The sequence below is a fragment of the Lynx rufus genome, unplaced genomic scaffold (assembly GCF_022079265.1).
Source record: "Lynx rufus isolate CCGP_SWC_20201006 ecotype Redwood Valley unplaced genomic scaffold, mLynRuf1.p SCAF_2, whole genome shotgun sequence".
NCBI lineage: Eukaryota > Metazoa > Chordata > Mammalia > Carnivora > Felidae > Lynx > Lynx rufus.
Genome location: NW_025814834.1, coordinates 87,670,814 through 87,697,950, shown reverse-complemented (window position 1 = coordinate 87,697,950; position 27,137 = coordinate 87,670,814). Strand labels below are relative to the sequence as shown.

At 37.7% G+C, this 27,137-nt stretch overlaps 1 protein-coding gene across 2 annotated transcripts in view; it reads left to right on the top strand.

The window, feature by feature from the left end:
- ARHGAP15 (Rho GTPase activating protein 15) overlaps window positions 1–27,137 on the top strand; it is a 619,400-nt gene that overhangs the window by 60,552 nt on the left and 531,711 nt on the right. The window contains exon 3 of one of the 2 annotated variants that reach the window (XM_047082983.1): window positions 14,633–14,701. The exons of the other annotated variant lie outside the window; for it this stretch is intronic. Coding sequence (XP_046938939.1) covers window positions 14,633–14,701 — 69 coding nt within the window. The remainder of the gene's footprint in view (window positions 1–14,632; window positions 14,702–27,137) is intronic. 2 annotated transcript variants of the gene reach the window in all.

The window sequence follows — 27,137 nt, the reverse complement described above, 5'->3', positions numbered from 1 at the left end:
TACATCTTATTTTTGAAGGCTTGTTTCCCTTGGTCAAATCCTTCACTTTGCTAAAGTATTTTCCTCAGTAGTTTCCCAAAAAGAATGTGGTGGAAACAAATGTTCTGAGTCTTTCCATATCTGGAGATGTTCTTACTCAATTCTGTTGATTGATAGTTTAACAGGCTACCTGATTCTGGGTTGATAATATTTTCTCCTTAAGTTTTGAAAGCATACTTCTAGACTCCAGTCAGTTTTAGAAAATTCCATCACCATTCTGATTCCCATCCTTTTCCATGGGATCTGTGATCTTTCTCTCATTCTTTCTACTTCTATAAAGTTGCATGAGCTACTTCTTAATTTATTACACTAGATACTTAGTAGGCTCTTTCAATCAAAAAGCTCATATCATAAAATTCTGGGACATTCTCTTGTACTTTATTTTAAAAGTTCTTACCATGCATTTATTTTTTTTTCCTTTTTGGATTTTTCCATATGGCAGATGTTGGACATCCTAGATTATTTTCTTATTTCTTCTTTTTCATAATTCATCTCTGTTTTTAACACTATTTCCTGACACATTTATCATCTGTATCCTCCAAAAATTATGTTAATTATACTCATTTATATTTTTAAATTTTCCAGTGCCTTTCTTTATTATTATTACTGTTTTTATGAATCCTATATATTTTCTTATCTCTTGAGGATATTACAATAATACTAAAAAATTTTTTTTGGTATTATTTCTGTTTATTTTGAGTTCCTTTTTATGTGTGCTTATTTTGATATTTCTCTTCCATTTTGGGACTTTAATCAAAAACTTTAAATCAGAGGTTATTTTATTAACCACTTAGAAAATGCTGTTTACATATATGGTGCTCAATAAAGAAGTATATAATATAGTAATTATAACTTATTATATATAATATAATTGTATAGTATTATATAATATACTCTATATGATACAATTATTATTTGTAAATACAGTATATAAATATTGTGTTTTATATCAGATAGTAATTAATTTCTTGTGACCCATGACTGCATATACATATTTTAAAGAGAGGCACGAAAATGCTCTGTGTATGCTTGGAGTTGAGGTGCTGGGCTTGTTGACTGCAAAGCTTCTCTAGAATATGTAGAATGCACACAAAGAGGCTTTTCACTGAGGATATTCAAGTTTCAGGATCTGAAGGACTTTGAAGCCATTTGCTCTTCCAGAGAAGATTCCTCAAGTCTTCTAGATGAAGGGATACATTTTTTTTCCTCTGGCATTTCTGGGACAATGGTTGACCATGGGAGCTGAGGGTCCCATTGCTTAGTAGGTAAACTTTAATCCCCTTGTTCACAGTCACTCAGTCCTGTCTGCCCTCTGTAATGGCAGGTGACCCTGACTCAAGACTCTGGAAGATTCTTGGTTCAAAGTCTGTCTGATGCAGCTCTGGAACAGCCATGCAATGAACAAGTGAGCCTTAGAGTCCAACTTTCCTGGGTGGTGGCTGTTGTAGGCAATCTTTACTTTGTCTTTCAGGTTACCTGGTGCTTCTGAGTGATGAGCCTCTTGGAGGTTCTGTGGGGAGAGAGAGGGCTATGAAAATTTTGTCGTTAACACCCATCTTCCAAGCTGCAAACACTGAGGTTGCAGCTTCTTTCGTTTTACAAAGTATTTACCTTTTCATATACATTTTATCTTCCAAAACCTTTTTGAGATCTGTCATCCACTTTTGCTCACACTCTCGTGTTCCATACATAAATTTTTATTCTTTTACTCTGATTTTAGTAAATAGGGGAGATCAGGTATGTGACCAATCTACCACTTGCAACTAGAAATGCATTCTAAAATCTTTATGGTGTGGTATGGTATGGTATCTAGAACAGAAAGGCATTTTCCAGTTCCAGGATTCACCAAATACAAATCTGTAGCACTATTTTTGAGTGGATATTGTGGTAAATTTTATGTCTTTAGTCTATTCATCTTCCTCATTTCTAAAACATTGCTATTATTATTTCGTCTCAGCTAATGTTTAAGATGACTATAAAGATTCCTTCTATGAAATATGATGAAAATAGAAAATAGGAACTTAGGTGTAAAATAATTGAGGGAAAGTATGATAAACATTATTGCATACTTTAATCTGCAAGCAGTGCAGTGTGATGGTCAGGCAACCAGCATTTGTTGAGTATCCACTTTGAGGGCCAGTAGCTTCAGCATTTAAAAGATTTGGAGTCAGAATGTATGAGGTTTTGAGTCGCATGACTCTAGTTTAACCAACAGCCTCTGATTCTTACTAACTTATAGTCTTTTCTCACTGTTCTTGGATTTATTGTCTATGCAGCGAGGGCAATAATCATAACTACTTCATAGCATGGATAGCACACCACTAGTTATAGAAACAAACTATTTGATTCCCATCTTTACTACTAAATGGCTGATCTCAGTGAAGCTCAACCTCTTTCAAAACTGGATTTAGGTACGTATGTTTTAGTCTTTGAGCCAATGAGAGAGTGGGATTTTGATTAGATAATGAGACTTTAGACTTAGAGGAGATGCTGTAATAGGATGACACTCTTTGGAATCATGGGAGGATATGATATGTTTTGCTTGTGGGAGGGACATGATTTACTGAAGGCCAGAGGTGGGATTGTGGGAGGCAAATTCTAAAATTACACCAAGTCTTTCACCTCCTGGAGGGCATGCCCAATGAAACCCCTTCTCCTTGAGTGTTTAAAGGTTTTTCTAACAAAATATTTTCAAAATATCCTAACTGGAAATGATTGGGATTTCTTAAAGTAAAGAGACAAATCATTTTAAAAGAGTTCTAGAATCATTGAAGATTTTATTTTTTATTTTAGATATATAAATAGAGAGCATAAGTGTGTGTGTGTGTGTGTGTGTGTGTGTGTGTGTGTGTGAGAGAGAGAGAGAGAGAGAGAGAGAGAGAGAGAGAGAGAGAATCTTAAGCAGGCTCCACACTCCACACTCAACCAACTGAGCCACTCAGGTACCCTAGAATCGTTGAAGATTTATGAATATATCGGCTTAATATTAATTGCCTACTTACTAGAATATATTTGTTAGAAGGACTACTGGAAAAGGAATGATACAATTGATACAGGGGAATTTATAACGATGAAGACTTACCATGTGGCCGAATCTGTATATGTATTAATGTTTTCATTCCTAATGTAATCCTATAAGGAATAAGTACTATGCTATGCCATATTTTACATTTGAGGGAATACAGGTGTCAAGAGATAAAGTGATAGCAGAACACAGAACTGTTCAGAATAATAATCTACATGATTATGTAATGCTGTTTAAAAGCAGAAATATATCTATCTACCTATATCCACACTTATCTATATCTATATATAACTTATCAGTTTTTCCCTCTAGAAGAGGAACTTGAGCCCCAAGTATCATATATACTACAAAGATCAATGAGCTATCATCCACCAGTATTGGTTATTTCAACTGTAGACTAATGAAGGGATCATTTTGAAAATTTGACCTTATTTCAGTAAGAAAAGACAGCAAATCTCCTATGAGAAATTATAAGAGTTTATCTGGAAAATATCACTGACTTTTGAAGAGAATGATGAATATGTTTCCAATGAGATACTTTAAAGAAGACATTATAGGCTATTGAAAGTTTTGGTTAATGGAATGAAATAATAGGTCACATGTATAAAGAGGTTCAATATAAAGTTTGGAATGACCAATCCTGTAATATACATTCCTCACTATGCTAAATTCGGTGGATTTAAAGATGAGTAAAACATAATTCTTACCCTCAAGATTCCTTAGAGAGGACATCTGCTTTTCTTCATTTTCAATAAATTGGTAGTATGTAATTCTTACTGTTTTACCCTCAAGGCATGATAAATCATGAGGAAAATGATTTGCTCTGGGAACACTGACAATCACAGCCTAGTAATATGATTGAGGAGTTTTAGGTGATTATACCTATTGTCTATTTTTACCAGAAACTCCCCCACATAATTCCAAGCTGAGTTTCACATAAATATTATTTTTCCAAGTATTCCAACTTACTCTTCTTTGTTTAGTTCTTTTTAAAGTATATACATCTAAGCAAGTGGTGCTAACTTGAAGGTCAATGAGGAAAACAGGATGAGGGATTTGTCTTTTATGAAAATGTGCTGCCTTTGAGAATTTTTTGATGCAAAAAAATGGCAGATTTTCTCTTATAAACCGTATGTTCTTGCATTTCTGATATCTGGAATCAGTAGCTTGCCAGAAACATTCTCGCTCAAAAGCCAGACTAACCCATGAAGGTGTCCAAAGAAGTCTGTTCTGATTACTGAAGATGTTGAACTAGTCTTGACTTCAAACGCTAGATATTTCCACACTTTAGTGGTATATGACAGCTCTATTCATTCCACAATGTCAAATTCTTTGGTTTTGGCCATTGGGTATTTATGCATTTCTGGCTAGGGAAGCAGAGAAGCCTAATTTGATTCTGGAGCCAAAAGTTTTTAGGCCCTGTTCCTTTGGAACTTGGACTGGAGGATTTTGGCACTGTATAAAGACTAGGACAGAGCAAGTAGTCACACATAACTAACTCACTCAACAGAGCACATTCAGGGAGAAAGATCATGCCTACACATTGGATAACCATTCTCCAAGGCAGACTGACAACACCCTGAATTCAATCACCCTTAAATAAACACACAAGGAAAGCGTGGCTTGAACATACCTTCGGGCACTGCTCTCCAATGCCGCCTGATTGGTTTGAGTGCCGTAGGCCAGGATGCAGATGTAGCCATTACTGTTGTTCTTACTTATGTCTGTCTGCTGTCTGCTAACAAGCATTCATATGCTTTGGATCATTAAAGTCACAACCTCCTATGCCAATCTATTCCTCTCTATGGGTTTGCTGTAGATTGGAAAGAGAGATGCTATTTTTGTTTCTTTTTCTTTCCATTAGGACCTCCGGTCAGGGTTATTTCTGAGGTCTGAGTATCATAGCTTGCACCCTTGCCCCTCCCCCCGCCCCAGCATATAAATCGTGTTCCCGTTAGGCTTGTTCTTTTTGCGTGATTTATTTCATTTACTGTTGTATGTGCCTTTTCAGTACAAGGCAAGTAATTTGTGCTGGGGCTGTGACAGGCAAAAAGTGCTCTAACTTAAACTATTTACTGGTGCCATTGCTATCTGTGAGAGGTCTGCTGCACTTACACCCATGCTAAATTTCTTCTGACAGACTCCAGGTGGTCGGGATTTTCACAATCCAACCCATTTCAGTGTTAGAACTTGTCATCTGGGGCTCTGTGGATCCTTTCCTCTCTTTCATCTTACTAGTGGTGGCAGGTTGGGTACGTTTGCACATCTACCTGAGGACGGCTATGAGTGTTCACAGGTACAATCAAAGGTGGAAAAACACGAATTTCCCTTTCAGAGAAGGCACGGAGGACAGATATTGTAGAAACAGAAAGAAAAAAATTGTCACTTGTAGTATTATGCAGGCTGCCCATCTAAACCCATCATTGCCTGGCATCTACACACTAAGGGCAAGGATCCAGCCAACTTGTGAGTGGGCACCATGCCATTTGAGCAGATGGGCACGGAAGTCGGCAGCCAGTAGACCATGTATGTGCATCAACGGTGGGTGTTGAGGGCACGATTCCCAGAGGAGAATGTCCTAACAGCTGTCTGGCCTGAGCCAACATACTTACGACCAAGGAAAAGTGCCATCCTTCAATCCTGCTGAGTTGGATTAACCTTCAGAACTAAATCTGCTTTTTCGGCAGCAGAAGGTGAGTTTGGGGTCTCTGAAAACCTCAAAGAATACATAAAGAAAGGAAACTGGAAAGATACAATTAATAGATATTGCCTGAAGCTGCCGAGAGTCTTCATGTGCATATTTTAGATATTTGACCAAAAACCTGTTAAATCTTGAAAGAATGGTACAGCTATGAAAAGCTTTGCCTCCCGCAATGCTTGTAGAAGTGACCTTTACACACAGGCAGAGCATTTTCAGTGAGTTAGTACATGTCCAAGCTTTGCATTAAGAAATAATGATGTATGAGGAAAGGTGTCAGCAGACTATAGAAATCTCAGTATGAGTAAATATCTTTGTCACACTTTACTTTTCATGGATCAAACGACATATTATGGATTACTTTCCAAATGATAGAACCTCTTCTTTAGTGATTGAACATATACCTGAAAAAGTATGGCGTAAACTCAATATTTCAACTTAAGCACTTTAGGTCAATGAAAGAGACTTTATATTTGAGACTGAAAATAAAACTTGATTCTAATTTGTTCAGAGTTTTTGGACCATTAAACATTATAAAATTAGGTATATGTTGTTTCTGTCCAACATAGTCAAATGGTGATTTGTTTATAATTTGGCTAAACTAGGTAGTCCATTTTAACAATCTGGGGCCTCAATAATTGTTTGTGTAACATTTTTCTTTGTTTTGAGGTGTTTATGAGATAGTTTTCTTGGTATTGTTTTCTGCTGTCTTGAATCTTTTTATTTCAAAGATAACATGACTTGCAGTTGTGGAGAGAATGTCAGTTTGGCCCAGGTATTCTATTATTTTTGTTTTTTATCAATGGAGTAATAGCTCTGTTATGAAGAATAAAGGAGGTTTTAAGTAAGCTATATTATGTGCTAACAATAGTAATTTTATAGCTGTGGCTCTAACGAAGTATGCAATGCCTTACATTTAATACCAATGATAGTATTATGAGTAGAATAAAATGTTTATGTGTCTATTTTAGCACATAGTTTGCCCTATCAATTTGGAATTCATGTCTAAATACGAATGAACCTACAGAGAAAAAAGTAAACTAAAAACTAAAAAGACAACACATAAATGTACTCTGCAGGAAAAAAATGTAGGAAATTGTATTATTCAGGTATAGCTGTGTTTCTGGCTCTGGCACTTTTTATTTCAAGAGCATGTTTTAAAAGCCTAAAATATTAGTGTGTCCAAGGTCCGTGTGAATGACACTTCTCAATCTGAAAAAAATTCTTGGAGAGAAACATTCTATTGAAAGCGTGAAAAAAGGAATGAGAGAACTAAAGGAAACAGTATTTAGCAACAAATAAGGCTGTGTGCACTTTATATAACTACTTTTTATTTCAACAGGAAGGTGTAAGGTAGTTTGATTTTCTTCTTGGAGGAACATGTGTTTGGGACTAAATAAATCAAGGGAGAAATATTAAGAAGTTAAATCATTCCAGCAGGTGCTTCTCTTTGGCTATCTGGGAGATAATAAAGTGTGGTTGAAGCTGAACTTAACTCACCTAGACCTGGCCCAGGATTGAAAGGCTGGTGAACACCACAGATGGCCCAGATGCTGACCAAAGAATAGTCAACAAACTGAAAAAATAAAAAACGAACAACAAACCTGAAAAACTTTAATATGTCCTCCAGAGTGTTTTTGAATCTTTCCCTTTTATTTCCTGCAGGGAAATAAAGAGTGTCAGATTTCTGACTGACAAGATAGAGCAAAAGAGGCTTATGGAAGAGGCAAACAAACAAAAAGGGGAGCATTTGCTTATGAGTGCCCACTATGAGAATTGAATGATATCACGGGCAGAGGGAGGAGGCGATCTTAAATGTGAAGTAATATACCTGTGGTACATTAAAAAGGAACAAGACAGAAGAAATTGGTTTCTCTATGGTTAATGTCATTACTTCCTATTAAGAATATGAAAAATACATATAGTTAGTGGATGAGTAATTATGATTTTACATGTGTGAACTGGCATGTCTCCACCAACGGGCAAAATTAGAAGATTAAATGCATGATAGGATAATATCTTCATATATTACCTTTTTTTTCCATCCAAAGCAGTTATCTCCCACATACACATGATTTAAAAAATGCAGCCATCATTTAGGTTGATGTTTATTATATTGTAACAACTAAATGAACTTTTCTTAATTTCTGGTTGTAATAGCTTAAAACAAAAAGAATTTGGCCAAACAAATGAAGATTTGAACATAAGAATTGGGATATATTGAAGGAGTTGGGGGGAGCTTTTGAGAAACTGTGAAGATAACAACTACACTTGACCACAAATTTATTTCTGTTTTTAAATCCAAGTATCCAGGGAGTTTGCTAATGGGTGGTATGCCTCAGAAAATGTACGTGTCTGGGAAAATGCTGGAGCAAACTAATGCTTTTATTCAAGCGATTTTTATTTCAACTCTAAGCCACAAGATATAAACGTTCATCAAAAATGGTAATCTATTTAAAATCAGAGCTATGTGGAATGTTTCATGTTTATGTATAACTTTCATAGGAGACCTTCCTATACCAGGAAAATAATATGCCCAAATTCTGTTATTTTTACTTCATACCAAGTACTAGTCCCACCCATCAGTTTCATATTCTTTAAATAGATTAGAATGAAGAAGAAATGGAAGGGAAAAAAAGAAGACACTTCCAAAAAATGACTTTTTAATTTTTCTTTTTGGTGGAAAACGTATCTAGAAAACTTAATTATGATGTATATAGTAAGAACAAAAAGGAATTTAAAGAAAACTATGCATTGCACACCCTCAGTACTACATTCTTCCACTTTGTTTTGCACAATTATGAAGCTAACATACCTGAGAAGGGGCCAAGAAAGAGTGGGGAGACTAGTAGGTGGAAACAAAGAAGGAGAAACTCATCTGATCTAAAGTAGTTCAGTGATATATTCATCTGATATGGGGTCCCAAAAATCCAGGTCAGAAGTCATTTGTATTTCAAGATTTTTTTTCCCAATGGTAGCTACAAATCATCCCTATTTACTGAGCATTATAAATCAATAGGAAGATGGCATCATTGCAGAAAGATAAGGCCTCACTTTTTCTTCTCTTCAGAGGAGGGACTGCCAACAACTCAGGTATTTATTGGTAAAGCTCAGTTGTTTAAGATGCAGAATACCGTGACAGAAAATAGTTAAGACATATGGAGTCCACTCTGAAACAAACTGTGAAGTAACATTCTTTTAAAGTTTATTTGTTTACTTTTGAGAGACACAGAGACAGAGAGAGAGAGAGAGAGAGAGAGAGAGAGAGAACACAAGTGGGGGAGGGGCAGAGTTAGACACAGAATCTGAAACAGGCTCCAGCCTCTGAGCTGTCAGCACAGAGCCTGACATGGGGCTCAAATTCACCTGAGCTGAAGTTGGATATTTAACCCACGGAGCCTCCCAGGAGCCCCTGAAGTAACATTCTTAGTACATAGGCCAGATATACTTTAAATGGTTAAGGTTTCTTTTTACAAAATACTGGAAATAAATTGAAAAGTAGCAATTCATAAAATTCTCAAATGGGAATTGGAAAATAATATTGAAACCAACATTTCATAATGTAAGAGTGTAAAAACTAGTAAAAAAAATCAGGCTGTGGGAGTTGGAAAATAGTATTGAAACCAACATTTCATAATGCAAGAGTGTAAAAACTAGGAAAAAAAAATCAGGCTCTGGACACTTAGATAAATATGTGGTAGACATACATACATGTCCACTTATGTTTAGAGGAAGGATCTATATACTATTTCAGAACATTTGGAAACAAGAAAGAACAAACATACATAAAAGCCATATTTTAAGCCTTCCTCAGAAGAAATGCTTCTGTAACTCACAGAGAAAATAATGTATTAAAGTATCAAGCTACTGATATTATTATTGCTCTTCAAGTTTTCCAAATTCAATGGTTACTTAGGAATTCCCACAGGGATGCCTGGGTGGCTCAGGTGGTTAAGTGTCTGACTTCAGCTCAGGTCATGATCTCATGGTCCTGTGACTTTGAGCCCCACATCGGGCTCTGTGCTGACAGCTCAGGTTCTGATTCTGTCTCTCTTTCTCTTTCTCTCTCTCTCTCTCTCTGCCCCTTTCCCCCTCATGCTCTGTCTCTCTCCGTCTCTGAAAAATGAATAAACCCTAAAAAAAAGAAAAATTAAAAGAATTCCTGCAAAAGTAAGAAGGATCTAAGATTGAAAAATGGAGCCCACCATTGCTAATACTCTGAAATGTTTCCAGAAGTAATTCACAGAGCAAAACATAGGTTTTTGGTATCAGATACATTTAAAAAGTCCTGAAGTTCATGAGAAAAAATTAGGACTGTCCAAAATGAAGTACTCTTTTTTGCAATACTAGCATTAGCTGTATTTCATAACATCAACAAACAAGTATGTTTTGAGCATCTACTATTAGAAACTACTAGGTACTAAACAAGAAATGTTTACTGGCTAAATGAATGGTTAATAAGAACATCTGATGTCCTAGGCAGAAATGTTTTTCAAGAAAGTGTCCTGTAAAAATTAGCAAAATTTTCAGATACTAATAATAAGCTATTGATAGATAAACATGTACAAATCTATAAGATTTTCTGTTATTTTATACTACATATGGCTTAGGAGAGCCTTTGTTTCCTTCAAACTTACCTCATAAAGTTTTGATTGACCTCAAGTGTTCTTTAAATTATTATTTCAAATAAGTAAATTACATAACAACAGCTGTCTTAGAATATCTTAGCTTTTTGTCATATCTGTGTATAACAACTAGGCACGTTTGGATCCAGATTTCCTAAATCATAAGTCTCAGTCAGAGTAATCTGATTTGGGATGATAACACATTTCTGTGCCTAATGCTTAACCGAGAAGAGCATTAAAGCAAAAGACAGGTGATGAAAGTTCTCTTTTTCCTCTGCATCTCCATAACTTGGTTGAACATGATAGATTGGCTAGCTTATTGATTTAGGAATGATAAGCAATATTACTTTCCCTAAAGGAAAATTAAGATGATTCATACCAGATTTGAAACTTGATTCTAGCTTCCTGTGTAAACATGTACAAATTTGTAAGTTTGACTCAAATTTGTACCTTGGAAATATCCCCTTATGCATGCAGGAAATCTCAACTTTGTAGTTCCCCAAGAATGTAATGACTGCCTTTATGCGTATACATTATATCCCTGGCAAAGCAATAAAGTACAATATTTAAAGGCTTAGATACTGGTTAAACAACACCCTTGCCTTTGACTAGCTCTGGATTTTTAAAGTTACTGAAACTGTCTGTGTCTGCGTTTCTACATTTATGAAAAAGGAGTGACAATTAAGTATGTTAATTTATGTAAAATACTTAGAACAGTGCCTGACAAATAATAAGCACTGAATACATGTTTACAGACAATAATACTGTACCATTTTTCAATTCGAGTTCTTGTCTATACCATGGACCCAACAGTTCCCTTCAAGGGTGAACTAAAGATGTGCTCAGTTACTGGTCATTTCTGTTCTGAATTCTCATTAAAACTTCTTTCCCAAATTTCAGTCATTCACTTACTACGTTTGTAGGTTTTTTTTTTCCATGTTCATGTTGCATACTACATATTACTTGTTTAACTGTATCATTTATACTCTATTTTAATGGAAAATATATTCATACCAGTTAAATGTCTTTATGTGATAGGTTTTTCTGCTAAACCTTAAGACTGTGTAAATGATAACTAAAATTAAAACATTCATCAGCTAAAATCATCTCTTGTGCCTCTCGCAATACATACACGACACATCTTAAAGCATTGTCTTATAGGAAAACTTTCTATAGCAACTGGAAGAGAATATGGAGACGATGATGGGCCAGTACACCCATCAAAATCTAGTAGTGGTAGGACAAAGGAAGGCATGGGTTAGCCATAGAAGAAATGGTAAGGCTGATATAAGAGAATGCCCAGTGCTTATTCATCAGTATTGTAGAGACATTTGCTTGATACTACTTTCTCTAACATTTAAAGCTTGAGATGTTTTATATGCAAAGAGAATGATTTTTAGCCGAAGACAGGACTAAAGACTGGAAATCCAACAGGTTTCGAAGAAATGGAACAACAACAACAAAAATCCCAGAACTCTTCCACCATTGTAAATTGAATGTAAGACGTATAAAATTTTCAGTGAAGGTAATAAATCTTAATATAATGACTAAGAGTTAAGAGAAGTAAGTTCCAAATGTATAGCAGTATAAAATAAGTGCCTGGTTCCTTAAAAAAGCTTAAATACCAAATATATATGAATATCATATATCATATATAATAATATGTAATATAATGTATAACATATACTATATAATATACACTAAATAATGTGTATAATTATACTATATACTATATAATATATATTCATTTCAAAATGAATTTAGATCAACTATCGTGGTTTTATTTAGGGTAATGCTAGCAGCTGTAAAATTCTCTGAAATACACAATGGCTCCAAGAAATAGAAGTTTATTTCTCACTACATTGCAGTTAGAATTCTACAGGAGCTCTCTTGCTACAGCTTTTCTCTAAGTATAAAATTATTCCAAAATAACAAGTTTATTAACTAATACAAAATGAGTTTCCTGGCCTATGTTTGGCTTTTCTCCACATGGTGATTCAGTCTTCGTCCATCTTGCACCTTCATCGTCCTGCAGGGCCTCTCTCCATGTTTACTCCCAGCCAGCATATGAAGAAAGAAGGAACACAGAGGGAAAGCACTCACTGCTTAGTAGCCTTCAACTGAGAGAGCTTCGCATTGTTTCTGCTCACATCCCATTGGTCCGAATTAGTTTTGTGGCCACTCCTAACTGCAAGGCAGGCTGAGAAATGCAGTCTAGGTATGTGCCCTAGAAAAAGGACAGAATTTTGGTGAGGAAGCATCAGGGTTTGTCACAGTCCTCCCTCCCCTTCACCGTATATCAATTCACATCTGCCTTCCAATATCTTTCCGCCTCCCCAAAGAAGACAACCAAAACTCTAATGCAGTTACCACCTCAAACTCCAATATCAGCATAGCTGGTGATAAACATAACTCTCTCCATCAGGTCAATTTCTCTCCAGGGGGTTAAGGGTTTAGAACTTGAAAAATAAGTTCTTTGTTCTGTTTTTCCCATCACATCCAACAGGCAATGGTGGAGCAAGAACTCCATAACAGGAAACAAGCAAACAAAAGACTCTCATTTGTAAAGGAAATAAATGGTAAACAGCCAACAGTCACTTGAAGGAATGATCATTAAAGCCTGCTGGGCAGGCCCTGTGAGACCCTTGCCCTGGCCGCAGAGTCAGTTCCTGGCTCTCCTGGCTCTCCTTTCTGGGATAATTCCCAATGTCCATTGTTCTCCAAGGTTTCTGGCGCTGCTCTCCACAAGGCTCTTCCTTCTCTGCTATCCCCCACTGGCCGCATCTAAAGTGAGCTTTGAAGAGAATGGTTTCCTTGGAGGTTGTACTGCCTTCATAATGCAGTTTTGTGGGGCAAACATGGGGATCAAGGGTTGTATGGAGTCACAGGTTTTTTTAGGTCAGGCTTCTGTTTTCTTTGGTAATACAATTCTCTCAAAATCTTAACAGACATTGATTTAATTCCTTCAGTCAGTTACATGTGCCAGTAACCAGATTCAAAGACACCCAAAGTTCTTTTCTAGGCACTTGGCAGACCCACTTTATTTCTTTAATACCTCACACTCATCCCCCAGTCTCTCTCTTTCTCTTTCTCTCTCATTCTTTCTTTTCCTACTTCCCTGTCCTGTCCCCCTTTCCCTACCCTCCTCTCTCTTGTTCATGTAAAATACTGGAAAATTCCTATCTAGTAAAATAGTATTATTAATTATAGCTTCTGTTGAAGTTATCAAACAATACAGGATTTCATTATAAATTCCTTCTTTTTCTCTTTTTGTTTTATTATAGAATCTGCCTTTGATGCTTTGGTAGAAACAACAATAAGGCATTTTTAAAATGCTGTTCCTAAAACACTTAGCTATTTATTATTGTGTGTTTAAATACATCTGTAGAAGAAGACATGAAAATTAATAGAACATTGACTCCGAAAAAGCTGAGCTCATATAATAAACACAAAGTGTTTCAATATTAAATATTTTGTTTCAGTTACTATTACAGCATTGCAACTCACCCTGAAATATAGAGGTATAAAACACTGATTTTTTTTTTTTTATGCTGACAGAACTTGGTCAAAAATTCAGATAAGACATATCGGGAACAGCCTATTTTACTACACAGTGTTTGAGTCTTCTACTAGGTCTTGAAACATGGTGGTGGTGGGGGGTGACTCAATAGCTGGCAGAGGGAAACATCAGAAGATACTATACTCCTATGACTGGCGGTTGGTAGCTCAAACTTCAGCTAGCCTCTTAGCCAGAAAACCTTAAGCCTCTCCTTGTGCTTTCTCTGTGTGAGATGATTTGTGCTTCATCACAACATGGTGAATATTTTCCAAATGAGAGGGTTCTAAAAGAACATGACATTATTATGCTCTAATATTTTAAATCATGTAGTGTCACTTACTTCTGCCATACTTTTTTAATTGAAACAGCCATAAAGCTCTTCCCAGTTTCAAAATGAAAGAACATAGACCCACCACTTGCGAGGAAGGGTATCAAGGTTACATGGTAAAAGGAGTATGTGGAACAGGAGATATTGTTGCAGCCAGCCGTCTCTGAGTACACATTTAATTCAAATTAGTTAACGTCCAAAACATTTACTTTTCATTTTATATCTACTTTGACTTCTTGAATGAATCTGAATATGGTTATGTATCTCTGTACTTTTACTAAAATATGCTCTTTTAAATCATTTAAAGCTTGTTTTGAGAAAAATAATATAATAATATCTAACGTCAATATTTTTGCAGATATCCCGACACAGGAGGAATCATTCACAACATGTCTTGAAAGATGTCATTCCTCCATTGGAACAATTGGTAAGTGATGATTTCCCTGCAATACTGTATCATTTATCTACTGCTGCAGAATAAATGATTCCCAGCTCACCAACTTGAAACCGTACACATTATTATCTCCTGTTTATGTGGGTGAGGAATCTGGGTGTGGCTTAGCAGAGTCCTTTAGTTCAGAGTCTTTCAAAAGATTGCAATCACACGTTAAGTCAGAATTGGGGGTCACATCTGAAGGTTTGACTGGGGAAGCCATTGGCTTTCCTGTTCATGCACATGGCTGTTGGCAGGGTTCAGCTCCTTCAGGGATGTGGTCCAGGGGCTGCTCTTAGTTTCTTGCCACATAGACTTTGCCAGTATGGCAGCTTCCTTCTTCAAAGCATGCAAACTGAGAAGGCAAGGGATTCTGTTAGCAAGATAGAAGGCAAAATCTCTTGTAACCTAGTCATGGTAGTGATATCCTGTCAACTTTTCCATATTCTCTTGGTCAGAATTAAGTCACTAAATCCAGTCCACACTCAAGGAGAAAGGACTACACTGGGCTGTGAATAACAGGAAGCAGAGATTATTTGGGGCTTACTGAAAATTTTGGCAAATTTTTTAAGAAAAAAATTAATCCCTTACCAGCAGATTATAAATCTGTGAAAGCAGGAATTTTTTGTTTCCATTTTTTTTATTGTTGTATCCTAATGACTAGAAGAATGCCTGAAACATTGTAAGTAAAATGAATGAAGTTCATTTTTTGGGCTTTCTCATCCTCAGCACCAAAAATGTTTATTTATCTAGCTCAGTTCTCTTATGTTCTTTCATTTTGCATGTTCTAGATCTCCCATCTCCACTGTATTACTTTCTTTGCCTTAGAATAAAAATTCCTTACAAGAATTGCCTACCTCTATTGTTGTCAATTTCTCTCCTCCTTTATCTGTTGAACCAATTCAATTTAGGCTTCTTAAAAAATTTTTTTTAATGCTTATTTATTTATTGATTGATTTTTGAGAGACAGGAGACAGAGTGCAAGCAGGGGGAGGGGCATAGAGAGAGGGAAGCACAGAATCTGAAGCAGGCTCCAGGCTCTGAGCTGTCAGCATGGAGCCTGATGCAGGGCTTGTACCCCCGAGGAGCAAGATCATGATGTGAGCCCAAGTCGGATGCTCTACTGACTGAGCCACCCAGGCGCCCCTTTTTAGGCTTTTATCCCAACCACCAATCTCCTGTCAAGGTCATCAATTTTGTCCATAGTACTAAATCCATTGGTAAAGTCTCATTTCTTTCATTAGATCTGAGAATTTAACCCATCTGATGTCTCTTTGAAGTATTTTCCTTATATAAGTACCAGTAAACTACTTTCTCACGGGTCTCCAATTAATTAAATAGGCATCCATTTTCCATTTCCTTTGCTGGTTCATCTTCGTCTTAGAGCTCAACCTAACTTCTTTTTCTTTATATTTCTTCCCTACAGTGTATCATTCAGTGCTATGGTTTTATGTACTGTGTTACACTAACCACTTCTCCAGCATGGACCACTGCTCTAAACTCTAGTACTATATATTGTGGCATATTCATTTATATATCGGACATACATCTCAAACTTAACATATCCTAAACTGATCCTGATGTTCTCCCAAACTTGCTACTTTCAATCTGCTCCATTTTACTAGATGGAGTAAACTAACTCCATTCTTCCAGGTTCTTCAGTCAAAACTTTTAAAGTCATCTTTGTCTCCTTTGTTTTTCTCATGAAATAAACTTAAACGTCTGTTAGGCTGTTTGCTCTACCTTCAGAATATATCCAGAATCAGCTCTCTTCTCACTATGTCATCTCTCACCTGATTGAACACAATCGGCTCCAACTAACATGCCACTTCTACCCCTGCTTTCTACGTTTTATTTTCAACATAACAGCCAGAGTGATCTTGTTAAAATGTAAGTTAGGTGATGCCACTGCTTACTTCAAATTCCTTCTGGCCTCCAGCATCTTCCAGGGAAAACACCAAAAATCATCCTGGGTTCACCAGATTCTACAGGTGTCAGCTATGGCTCTGGCCTCACCTTTCTCCTTCTTCTCCTCGTTCATTCTGCTCCAGCCAAGCTGACCTCCTTACTTCTCTCACAGGACCCTTATACCAGCTCTTTCCTCTGCCTGGTACAAAATCATTTATTTTGGGCCCAGAAACTTGCAAGGCTTATTCTTCGTTTGCTTGGAATCTCTATTCAAATATCATCTTTTAAGATGGGTCTTTCCAGGGAATGTGGGTGGCTCAGTTGGTTAAGCATCTGACTCTAGATTTCAGCTCAAGTAATGATCTCACAGGTTTGTGAGTTTCAGCCCCTCATCAGGCTCTGCACTGGCAGCATGGAGCCCACTTGAGATCCTTTCTGTCTCTTTCTCTGCCCCTCCCTGGTGCTCTCTCACACTCTCTCTCTCTCAACATAAATAAGTAAACTTAAAAAAAGATGGATCTTTCATAATATTCCTTAAAAACAAATAAACAAACAAGAAAATCCACTATTTCCATCACACTTTTTTCTCTTACCCTAAATTATTTTCTCCATAGAACTTGCTACCATGTGGCATATTATACAATTTCTTTTTATTTGTTTGTTACCTCATTAAAATGTTCTGTGAGAGCAGAGGTATTGTCTCCTATGTCCATAACGCCATTTCCATGATTGTAGCACTTGCTAGAACATGCTAAGAACTCAGTAAATGTGTGTTAAATTAATCCGCAAATGAAGCTGTTAATGGCTTTTGTTTTTACTTTCAAGTTTATAATACACAGATCTATACTTTTTTCTTTTCATTATCTCATTCTATATATTTTTTTGTTTATTTGTTTTATTTTAAGAGAGAAAGAGTGAGTGGGGAAGGGGAAGAGAGCGAGGGGAACAGAAGATGCAAAGTGGGCTCCACACTGAAAGCAGCAAGCCTGATTCGAGGCTTGAACTCATGAGCCATGAGATCATCACCTGAGCTGAAGTTGGATGCTCAACTAACTGAGCCATCCAGGCGTGCCTCTTATCCTCTACCTTAAAGTGTTAACTAGTCATTTATTCTACTGTGTCTCCTTGTCATCTCAGAAGTGAAATCTCCCAGATTGAACCCATCAGGACCTTCTTCCAAAACTGGTTTCCCTTTCTATCAAGCCTATCGTTATGAGTAGCAAACATGCATCCAGGCTTAGAAGAAATTTTCTTGGATCCTCTTTTTTTGTCTATGGCCCATCAAATAAGTCACCATTTTCCAAACCAGTTTCTCTGCAATGTGTGTGGTACCCACATTTTTCTTTATGGTTACACACACACATCCTTGCCCAGGCCTTCAATTCTTCTGATCTCACCGCCCCTCCACCAACCCTCCCATGTACTCTACTGCGCCCCTTCTAATGATCCTGTGTAGCAATTCTACACCAGTCTTCTTTAAACAGTACCTTCATTACTTCATTTTCCTTGTCCAGGCATTTAAGAGCTTCCGATTTTCTATAACATCAAGTCTATAGACTTCTCTCATGATCTCTGATTTATCTTATTTATTATCTGTTCTCAAATAACATACCCTCAGGCTAGGAGTGGTAACATGATTAAGACAGGGCTCTTACCCTGAAGGAGCTTGGATTTTCTGTGACAATTATTTCCTTTATCTCAGCACTCTTCTGTGTTGTTCACCCCTAGTTCATGGGTAATAGACTTGCTCCACAGCTAGATTGTAAATGCTTTGAAGTTAGGGGTCATGACTTGTATTTTCTTTATTATATCATACATACCTTTACATTGCTTTTGAGACTAGGGTTTGTTCAGAAAAGACGTGTCTGTCAATTGATTTAATACTAAGATATTAAAGTTGTGTTAAAATTATATTATTGATTCAGATGTTAACAAATATATGTATGTTTGTTGTTTATAGAGAAAGACGATTTTTTCAATTTAATTAGATGTAACAATAACTTGTTTTCAAAATTAATTACTTGGGTCTCAACTTAGCATTTTCTCTGTGAAGTATTTCTCTGATTCCTCAAATTTGAATCAGGTTAATCCTTTATTGTGTGTCCCTAGTAGCTTGACCTTGCCTCTATCTCTAAATTGCCTCTTTCAATAATCATACTAAAGTTGCCTGTTGCCTTTTCTCTCTCTCTTATTGAACTGTAAGCTATTTGAAGGGAAGGCTATGTCTCACTCACTGTTTTATTAGGATTTCATATAAGGCCTGGCAAAGTGTAGTTGTCTAGTGAAATGGAAAGCAATTGTATTTATTTTCCATAAATTTGTATTATGGAACAAACAAAGTACATATAAATAATTAAAAGAGATGAATATTTGGGGTGCCTGGGTGACTTAGGGGGTTAAGTGCCCGACTCTTGACTTTAGCTCAGGTCATGATCTCACGGTTTGTGAGTTTGAACCCTGCATTGGGCTCTATGCTGACAGAGTGGATCCTGCTTGGGATTCTCTTTCCCTCTCTCTCTGTCCCTCCCCTGCTCATGCATGCTCTCTCCTCTTTCTTTCAAAATCAATTAATTAATTAATTAAAAAAAAGAGCTGTGTATTTGCGATATAGCAAATGCAAATGTTTTCTCTGAAGTATTTGATGAAACATGGCAGAAGTTGGGCTGAAAATGGAGCTATGTGAGTGTGTGTTTAATATCAATATAGACATGCAATTAGATATGTGATCATATATGTGCAAATATATACATAATTATATTTGATCAATGCCTTAAGGTGTCTTAAAATTTTTACATAAAATATATATTAATTGTGAATTTTAAAAAGTTGAATTATGATTATTCAAATTGAATCAATAATAACATATTTGTGCTATGCCTATATTTCAGACACATTAGACTATTCAGAATTAGTTTTGTCAACTTACTTTCCTAACATTAAGATTAGTTGGTTGGTTCACTGGTCTATATTTGGCTGTCTTGACTCTGAAATAGTTTTGTCAATTTAGTTTCCTAACATTAAGATTATTTGTTGGTTTACTGGTGTATAGTTGGCTGTCTTGACTCTGAATCTTCAGTTGTTCAAGAATAAATGAAACTGATTTTGAATATCCCAAATGATGGATAGTATCTTAATAGATAGTACATATATGTGCTTAATATTCTATTCTAGGTCAGACGACTTTGGAAAGGTGGCATTGGGAAGCATGGCTAAATAGAAGGAATGAAATCACATTTTTTTAAGCTCTTTGGTTTTCAATCTCTCTCAATCCTTCTCTCTCTCTCTGTCTGTGTTACACACACACACACACACACACACAACTAACTCTATAAACACTTTTGGAACTGTCAGCCAATTTACTACCTATTCCTGACATCAGTTTCCCGAGATTCTGTCTGAGTACTGCTCATCTTACTCTGTCTTGTGAACACAGGTTATATTCAACTTTTATCAATCAATCTCCATTTAAATTAAATTACTTATTTAATGTTATTTTAAAGGCAGAAATGCTTCTTTTCCCCACATCTCTTGCTTATGAATAACCCCATTATGATGGGCAATGACAAAATAATCACCAATTTCCTCAAACAACACATTTGGACCAACTTTTAACTATCCATTAGGATTCATGCCAAGATTTCAGTTATCTTCCAGAACTTCTAAAGTTCTCTTTCTATCTGAGTAACTTAACTTTATATTATTTTTACCTGGACACACTTATTTTTCCCCATAAACCTTGTATGTTCCTCATTTCCATCTCCACTACACTCCTTCCTTCCCACTATTGCTTCTGGAGTCAGCTAGAGGCTCTCACAGTACTTTCTCTTAGCAGTACCAACCAGGATGAACTACTATATAATAATATACATTACTATGCAATAATATACATTAAAACATTTTAGAAAATAATACAGTTCTTTAAGTTGGTGCTGTTATTATTTTTACCAAATGGATTTTTTCAGCTTATTTATGTCCAACATTTTTTGCTGTACAAATCTCATCGTTTTTATTTCTTATATTCAGGACTCCCCTGAACATTTTCTAGAAATCATGAGAAGCCTTGGCTTTAAGTATAACTGGCAAAGGTATCTCATTAGATCCACACTCTTGGAGAAAAATGATTCACTTTACAAAAGTGGAATCTGCCATGGTGGGTCCACCAATAGACACTATCACCCTCTGGTAGCCATGCCTCACCTCTCAGTGTTCCCTTTAATGAAGTAGATTATGATCAACAGGGTTAAACAGAAGCATAATGCATTTGTTTTGAATATTGGCAAAAATACATTTCTGGTTGGAGTCTAAAATCTCTAAAACTACCCAGTTCACTGACAGGTGACGTCATTCATGCCACATGGTATACAAATCCATATGCTGTCAATGCAAGAAACCTACATTATTTTCTGAGAATCCGTATGGTGGCTTAACAAGTGCTGTAATGCAGCAAAGATTTTAAACATGAAATGTCAAATATACTAATAGGCATTTGTTTCTTGATCTTGTATATTCCCTGTTTTAACTGTTCATGATATCTAATTATTTTCAGGGCATTTTTCCTTTTTCCCTTAGAAAATTGCTTGACAAAAATAACCATGTTTATAACATGCTAAATTTTTATCATCTTTATTTTTATCAAAAGAGTATGAGACAGTGTATGGATAACCCTGCAGGAGTCAAAAGCCTGTGGCAGGTTTTAGAGAATCATCTGCTGCCTCCTGAGCTGGGAGGATTTGTAGGATGGAACTCAGGAAGTTGCCATGGCTTGGGGGCAAAGCAGGCTTTTGCAGATAAACCTTAAGTCTCAGATTCTACCTTTTGGAGCCAGATATCATTTTGTGGATTAATTAATACTTGTGAGGGCTTTGAGGATGAAAAACATTGTAAGCATACAGTGTTTTCTTATTTTAAAACAAAAGACAGCCACTTTGGGGGAATAATTCTATTGATCAGACTGTGCTTTCTTTAAATTGCAAAAAATTTCCAAAAGCTCTCTAGGCTTTCAAAATATTACTTCAGTAAGATAAAATTAGGTTTTCTGAAATAACATCCTCCCAGATCTTCAAGTTAGTAGTGTGTTGATAATATGTGATATAATTTAATAACTCTAATAGAAACCATCCCCTGGTTGTCATTGTTTTACGTGCCCTTCCTTTTCTCCGATGGAAATGTCTATTAATTCCTGGATTTGTTGAGGCCGTCCCTGTGCTAGGTGCCGTGCTAAGTTTGGGGTAAGTAATCATATGCTAAGTATTCATGTCCTTTACTCAAGGAGCCTGAAATCCAGGAATGGAGAGAAGTATTAAACAAGTAAAGGAAGGCATCATTCTTTAAATACAAATTACAAAACATACCATGGAGGAAGAAAAATAAGCTTCTATGAGAGGGGGCTAACCTACCCTGGATTAAGTAGTCATAAAAGCACTCTTTGAAAGGGGCATTTAAATTGAGATTGCAGGATACATAGAGTTTGTCAAGCAAAGAACTTGAAGAAGGTTGTGAATAGGAGGAACAGCAAGTGTGAAGGTCTGGAGGTCAGAACAAAGTTAAGCCCCTTTGAAAAACTACAAGAACACCACACTGACTAGAATATGGTGAACAAGGGAAATGGGTCAGGGGGTGTAGGGAAAGGGAGGCAGTGCTCAGATGAAGAGGGGCCTTCAGGTGACGTTAAGGGGATTAGAAGCCATGAAAACACAGAAACAGGTTACAATAACACCTCCTATCCACATTTGAATTTCATTTAACTCTAGCGTAAAGAAAAGAACACACACAACAACAACAACAAAGGCTATTAACATTGAGCAATGCTTTTTTCCTTACTGCCTAGACCAAATTAGGTTATAACAAAACAATTGAATTATGCTAATAAATTGCCCAGACAGGAACCTGGAAGACCATTCCTTTCTGAATTCCAATGACAGGGAAAGAAAGAACAACATATTTAAATCAAGGACACAAAGAAGTCGAATTTATGGAAGAAGAAAGAAACTGAAGATGAGGAAAGAGAGGTGGGATACAGGAAAAGCCTCCAGAAGACTGAAGAAAATTCTTGAGACACAAAGAACTACCCTCATCAGTCCGATTCCCCAACAGAACCTGGGCCTTTTTGGTGGAGGCAAAATGAAACACACTGGTTAAAAGATGAAAGGCTCAGGAAGAAGCCACGGAGTTCTTAAACATCCAATAGCAGTTTTTTCAAGATGACATTTTGATGAGTTAGGGGTAAATAAATCAGAGACATGTGGGTAAAATTTCCCTTGAAATACACAGGGGTTTAAAATGATGGGGAAAAGCATTTGGCAAAACAGAATATGTGCTTTGCCAAACCCAGCATTTAAAAACCAGTTCAAGACATTCAGCAGAACCCCAAAGCCTAACCCCGAGAAAGTGAGATGGGCAGGATGTCCATGAAAGCATTGCACAACATGTATACTAATGGGTGTAAATAAGTGCAATGAGCAACCATGCCTAACTCGGAGGCCTGAAATCAAGACAGCCTCTCTGAGAGTGCTTACTTGCTCTTTGCAGACACCTCTTGTGTATGACAGAGAATAATTTTTCTTTGCTTTTCTTCTGTTCCCCTTTTCATGTCATCACTGTGTCCAACTTGAATTTTGGTTTACCACTCTTTACAAGTATGCACACAGTCAATTATGTATTTACATGAGGCCAAAACACCATATTTCTTTCTTGATCTATATGTAAAGTACTTCTAAAATTAAGCATTTTTTTTTAATTAGTGCTTTATATGATATACAGATAAGCTGGATTTTTAAGGTGATTTTTTTTCTCTGCTTTTGTTTCCATTCTTTTTTTTAAAATTTTCTTTTTTTTTTTTTTGAGAGAAAGCATAAGAGTGGAGGAGAGGGGCAGAAAGAGAGAGAAAGGGAGAGAGAAAGAATCTTAAGAAGGGTCCACGGTCAGTGCGGAGCCCAACATGGGGTTCTATCCCATCACCCTGGGATCATGACCTTAGCCAAAATTCAAGAGTTGGACACTTAACCATTGAGCTGCCCAGGCATCCCTCGTTTCCATTCTTAATGGATTGTGTCACCTGCAAGTCCATAAACATGGTCAGCTGATCTGATATTGCAATAAATCCAGAGCCAGTATAGAAATAATTGGAGACTGAGAAGAAAAATGTAAGCAATGAGTCCCATAGAAGAAAATGGTCACAAGATGTGACCTGAAGACCATGTCACAAGAAGGAAAGCCAATGGAGATATATAGAATACGTATATATAGCATGGTGATTATAGTTAATAATATTGTAGTATATAGTGGAAATTTGCTAACAGAGTAGATCTCAGGTGCTCTCACCACAAACAAGTTTAAAGAAGGTAACTATGTGAGGAGATGGGTATGTTAATTAGCTTGACTATAGTAATAATCATTTTGGTATACATATCATCATGTTGTACACCTTAAGTAAATACAATTTTTACTTTAAAAATAAAAAAAAATAGTTAAAAAATAAAACCAATGGAAAGAACAACGAAGTATATTTATGTGGGTAGTGGACAAGTAAAGAAGAGATTTCATAAAGAAAGACAAGCAGTATTGGGGGGGTAAAATGATATAACCGGATTGTGCTTTTTTAATACAAATCATCTAAACAAAATTATCAGCAAAGTATTGTGATCTCTAAAAAGTTCAGGGAAGGGGCGCCTAGGTGGCGCAGTCGGTTAAGCGTCCGACTTCAGCCAGGTCACGATCTCGCGGTCCGTGAGTTCGAGCCCCGCGTCGGGCTCTGGGCTGATGGCTCAGAGCCTGGAGCCTGTTTCCGGTTCTGTGTCTCCCTCTCTCTCTGCCCCTCCCCCATTCATGCTCTGTCTCTCTCTGTCCCAAAAATAAATAAACGTTAAAAAAAAATTAGGGGAAGATGGCGGCGTAGGAGGACGCTGGGCTCACCGCGCGTCCTGCTGATCACTTAGATTCCACCTACACCTGCCTAAATAACCCAGAAAACCGCCAGAGGATTAGCAGAACAGAGTCACCGGACCCAAGTGCAGACGAGAGGCCCACGGAAGAGGGTAGGAAGGGCGGCGAGGCGGTGCGCGCTCCACGGACTGGCGGGAGGGAGCCGGGGCGGAGGGGCGGCTCGCCGGCCAAGCAGAGCCCCCGAGTCCGGCTTGCAAAAGTGGAGGGGCCTGACGGACTGTGTTCCGACAGCAAGCGCGACTTAGCGTCTGGGAGGTCATAAGTTAACAGCTCTGCTCGGAAAGCGGAAGGCTGGAGGACAAAGGGAGGGTGAGCTGCGGAGCCCCCGGACGACAGAGCTCAGTTTGGCGGGGAACAAAGGCGCTCGCCAGCGCCATCTCCCCCGCCCATCCCCCAGCCAAAATCCCAAAGGGAACCGGCTCCGGCCAGGGAAATTGCTCGCTCCGCGCGAACACCCAACTCTGTGCTTCTGCGGAGCCAAACCTCCGGCAGCGATCTGACTCCCTCCGGCTGCCACAGGGCCCCTCCTGAAGTGGATCACCTAAGGAGAAGCGAGCTAAGCCTGCCCCCCCTGCCGCCGTGCACCTTGCCTTCCCACCCCAGCTAATACGCCAGATCCCCAGCATCACAAGCCTGGCAGTGTGCAAGTAGCCCAGACGGGCCACACCACCCCACAGTGAATCCCGCCCCTAGGAGAGGGGAAGAGAAGGCACACACCAGTCTGACTGTGGCCCCAGCGGTGGGCTGGGGGCAGACATCAGGTCGGACTGCGGCCCCGCCCACCAACTCCAGTTATACACCACAGCACAGGGGAAGTGCCCTGCAGGCCCTCACCACACCAGGGACTATCCAAAATGACCAAGCGGAAGAATTCCCCTCAGAAGAATCTCCAGGAAACAACAACAGCTAATGAGCTGATCAAAAAGGATTTAAATAATATAACAGAAAGTGAATTTAGAATAATAGTCATAAAATTAATCGCTGGGCTGGAAAACAGCATACAGGACAGCAGAGAATCTCTTGCTACAGACATCAGGGGACTAAGGAACAGTCACGAGGAGCTGAAAAACGCTTTAAAGGAAATGCAAAACAAAATGCAAACCACCACGGCTCGGATGGAAGAGGCAGAGGAGAGAATAGGTGAACTAGAAGATAAAGTTATGGAAAAAGAGGAAGCTGAGAAAAAGAGAGATAAAAAAATCCAGGAGTATGAGGGGAAAATTAGAGAACTAAGTGATACACTAAAAAGAAATAATATACGCATAATTGGTATCCCAGAGGAGGAAGAGAGAGGGAAAGGTGCTGAAGGGGTACTTGAAGAAATAATAGCTGAGAACTTCCCTGAACTGGGGAAGGAAAAAGGCATTGAAATCCAAGAGGCACAGAGAACTCCCTTCAGACGTAACTTGAATCGATCTTCTGCACGACATATCATCGTGAAACTGGCAAAATACAAGGATAAAGAGAAAATTCTGAAAGCAGCAAGGGGTAAACGTGCCCTCACATATAAAGGGAGACCTATAAGACTCGTGACTGATCTCTCTTTTGAAACTTGGCAGGCCAGAAAGAATTGGCACGAGATTTTCAGGGTGCTAGACAGCAAAAATATGCAGCCGAGAATCCTTTATCCAGCAAGTCTGTCATTTAGAATAGAAGGAGAGATAAAGGTCTTCCCAAACAAACAAAAACTGAAGGAATTTGTCACCACTAAACCAGCCCTACAAGAGATCCTAAGGGGGACCCTGTGAGACAAAGTACCAGAGACATCACTACAAGCATAAAACATACAGACATCACAATGACTCTAAACCCGTATCTTTCTATAATAACACTGAATGTAAATGGATTAAATGCGCCAACCAAAAGACATAGGGTATCAGAATGGATAAAAAAACAAGACCCATCTATTTGCTGTCTACAAGAGACTCATTTTAGACCTGAGGACACCTTTAGATTCAGAGTGAGGGGATGGAGAACTATTTATCATGCTACTGGAAGCCAGAAGAAAGCTGGAGTAGCCATACTTATATCAGACAAACTAGACTTTAAATTAAAGGCTGTAACAAGAGATGAAGAAGGACATTATATAATAGTTACAGGGTCTATCCATCAGGAAGAGCTAACAATTATAAATGTCTATGCGCCGAATACCGGAGCCCCCAAATATATAAAACAATTACTCATAAACAGAAGCAACCTTATTGATAAGAATGTGGTAATTGCTGGGGACTTTAACACCCCACTTACAGAAATGGATAGATCATCTAGACACACGGTCAATAAAGAAACAAGGGCCCTGAATGAGACACTGGATCAGATGGACTTGACAGATATATTTAGAACTCTGCATCCCAAAGCAACAGAATATACTTTCTTCTCGAGTGCACATGGAACATTCTCCAAGATAGATCATATACTGGGTCACAAAACAGCCCTTCATAAGTTTACAAGAATTGAAATTATACCATGCATACTTTCAGACCACAAGGCTATGAAGCTTGAAATCAACCACAGGAAAAAGTCTGGAAAACCTCCAAAAGCATGGAGGTTAAAGAACACCCTACTAACGAATGAGTGGGTC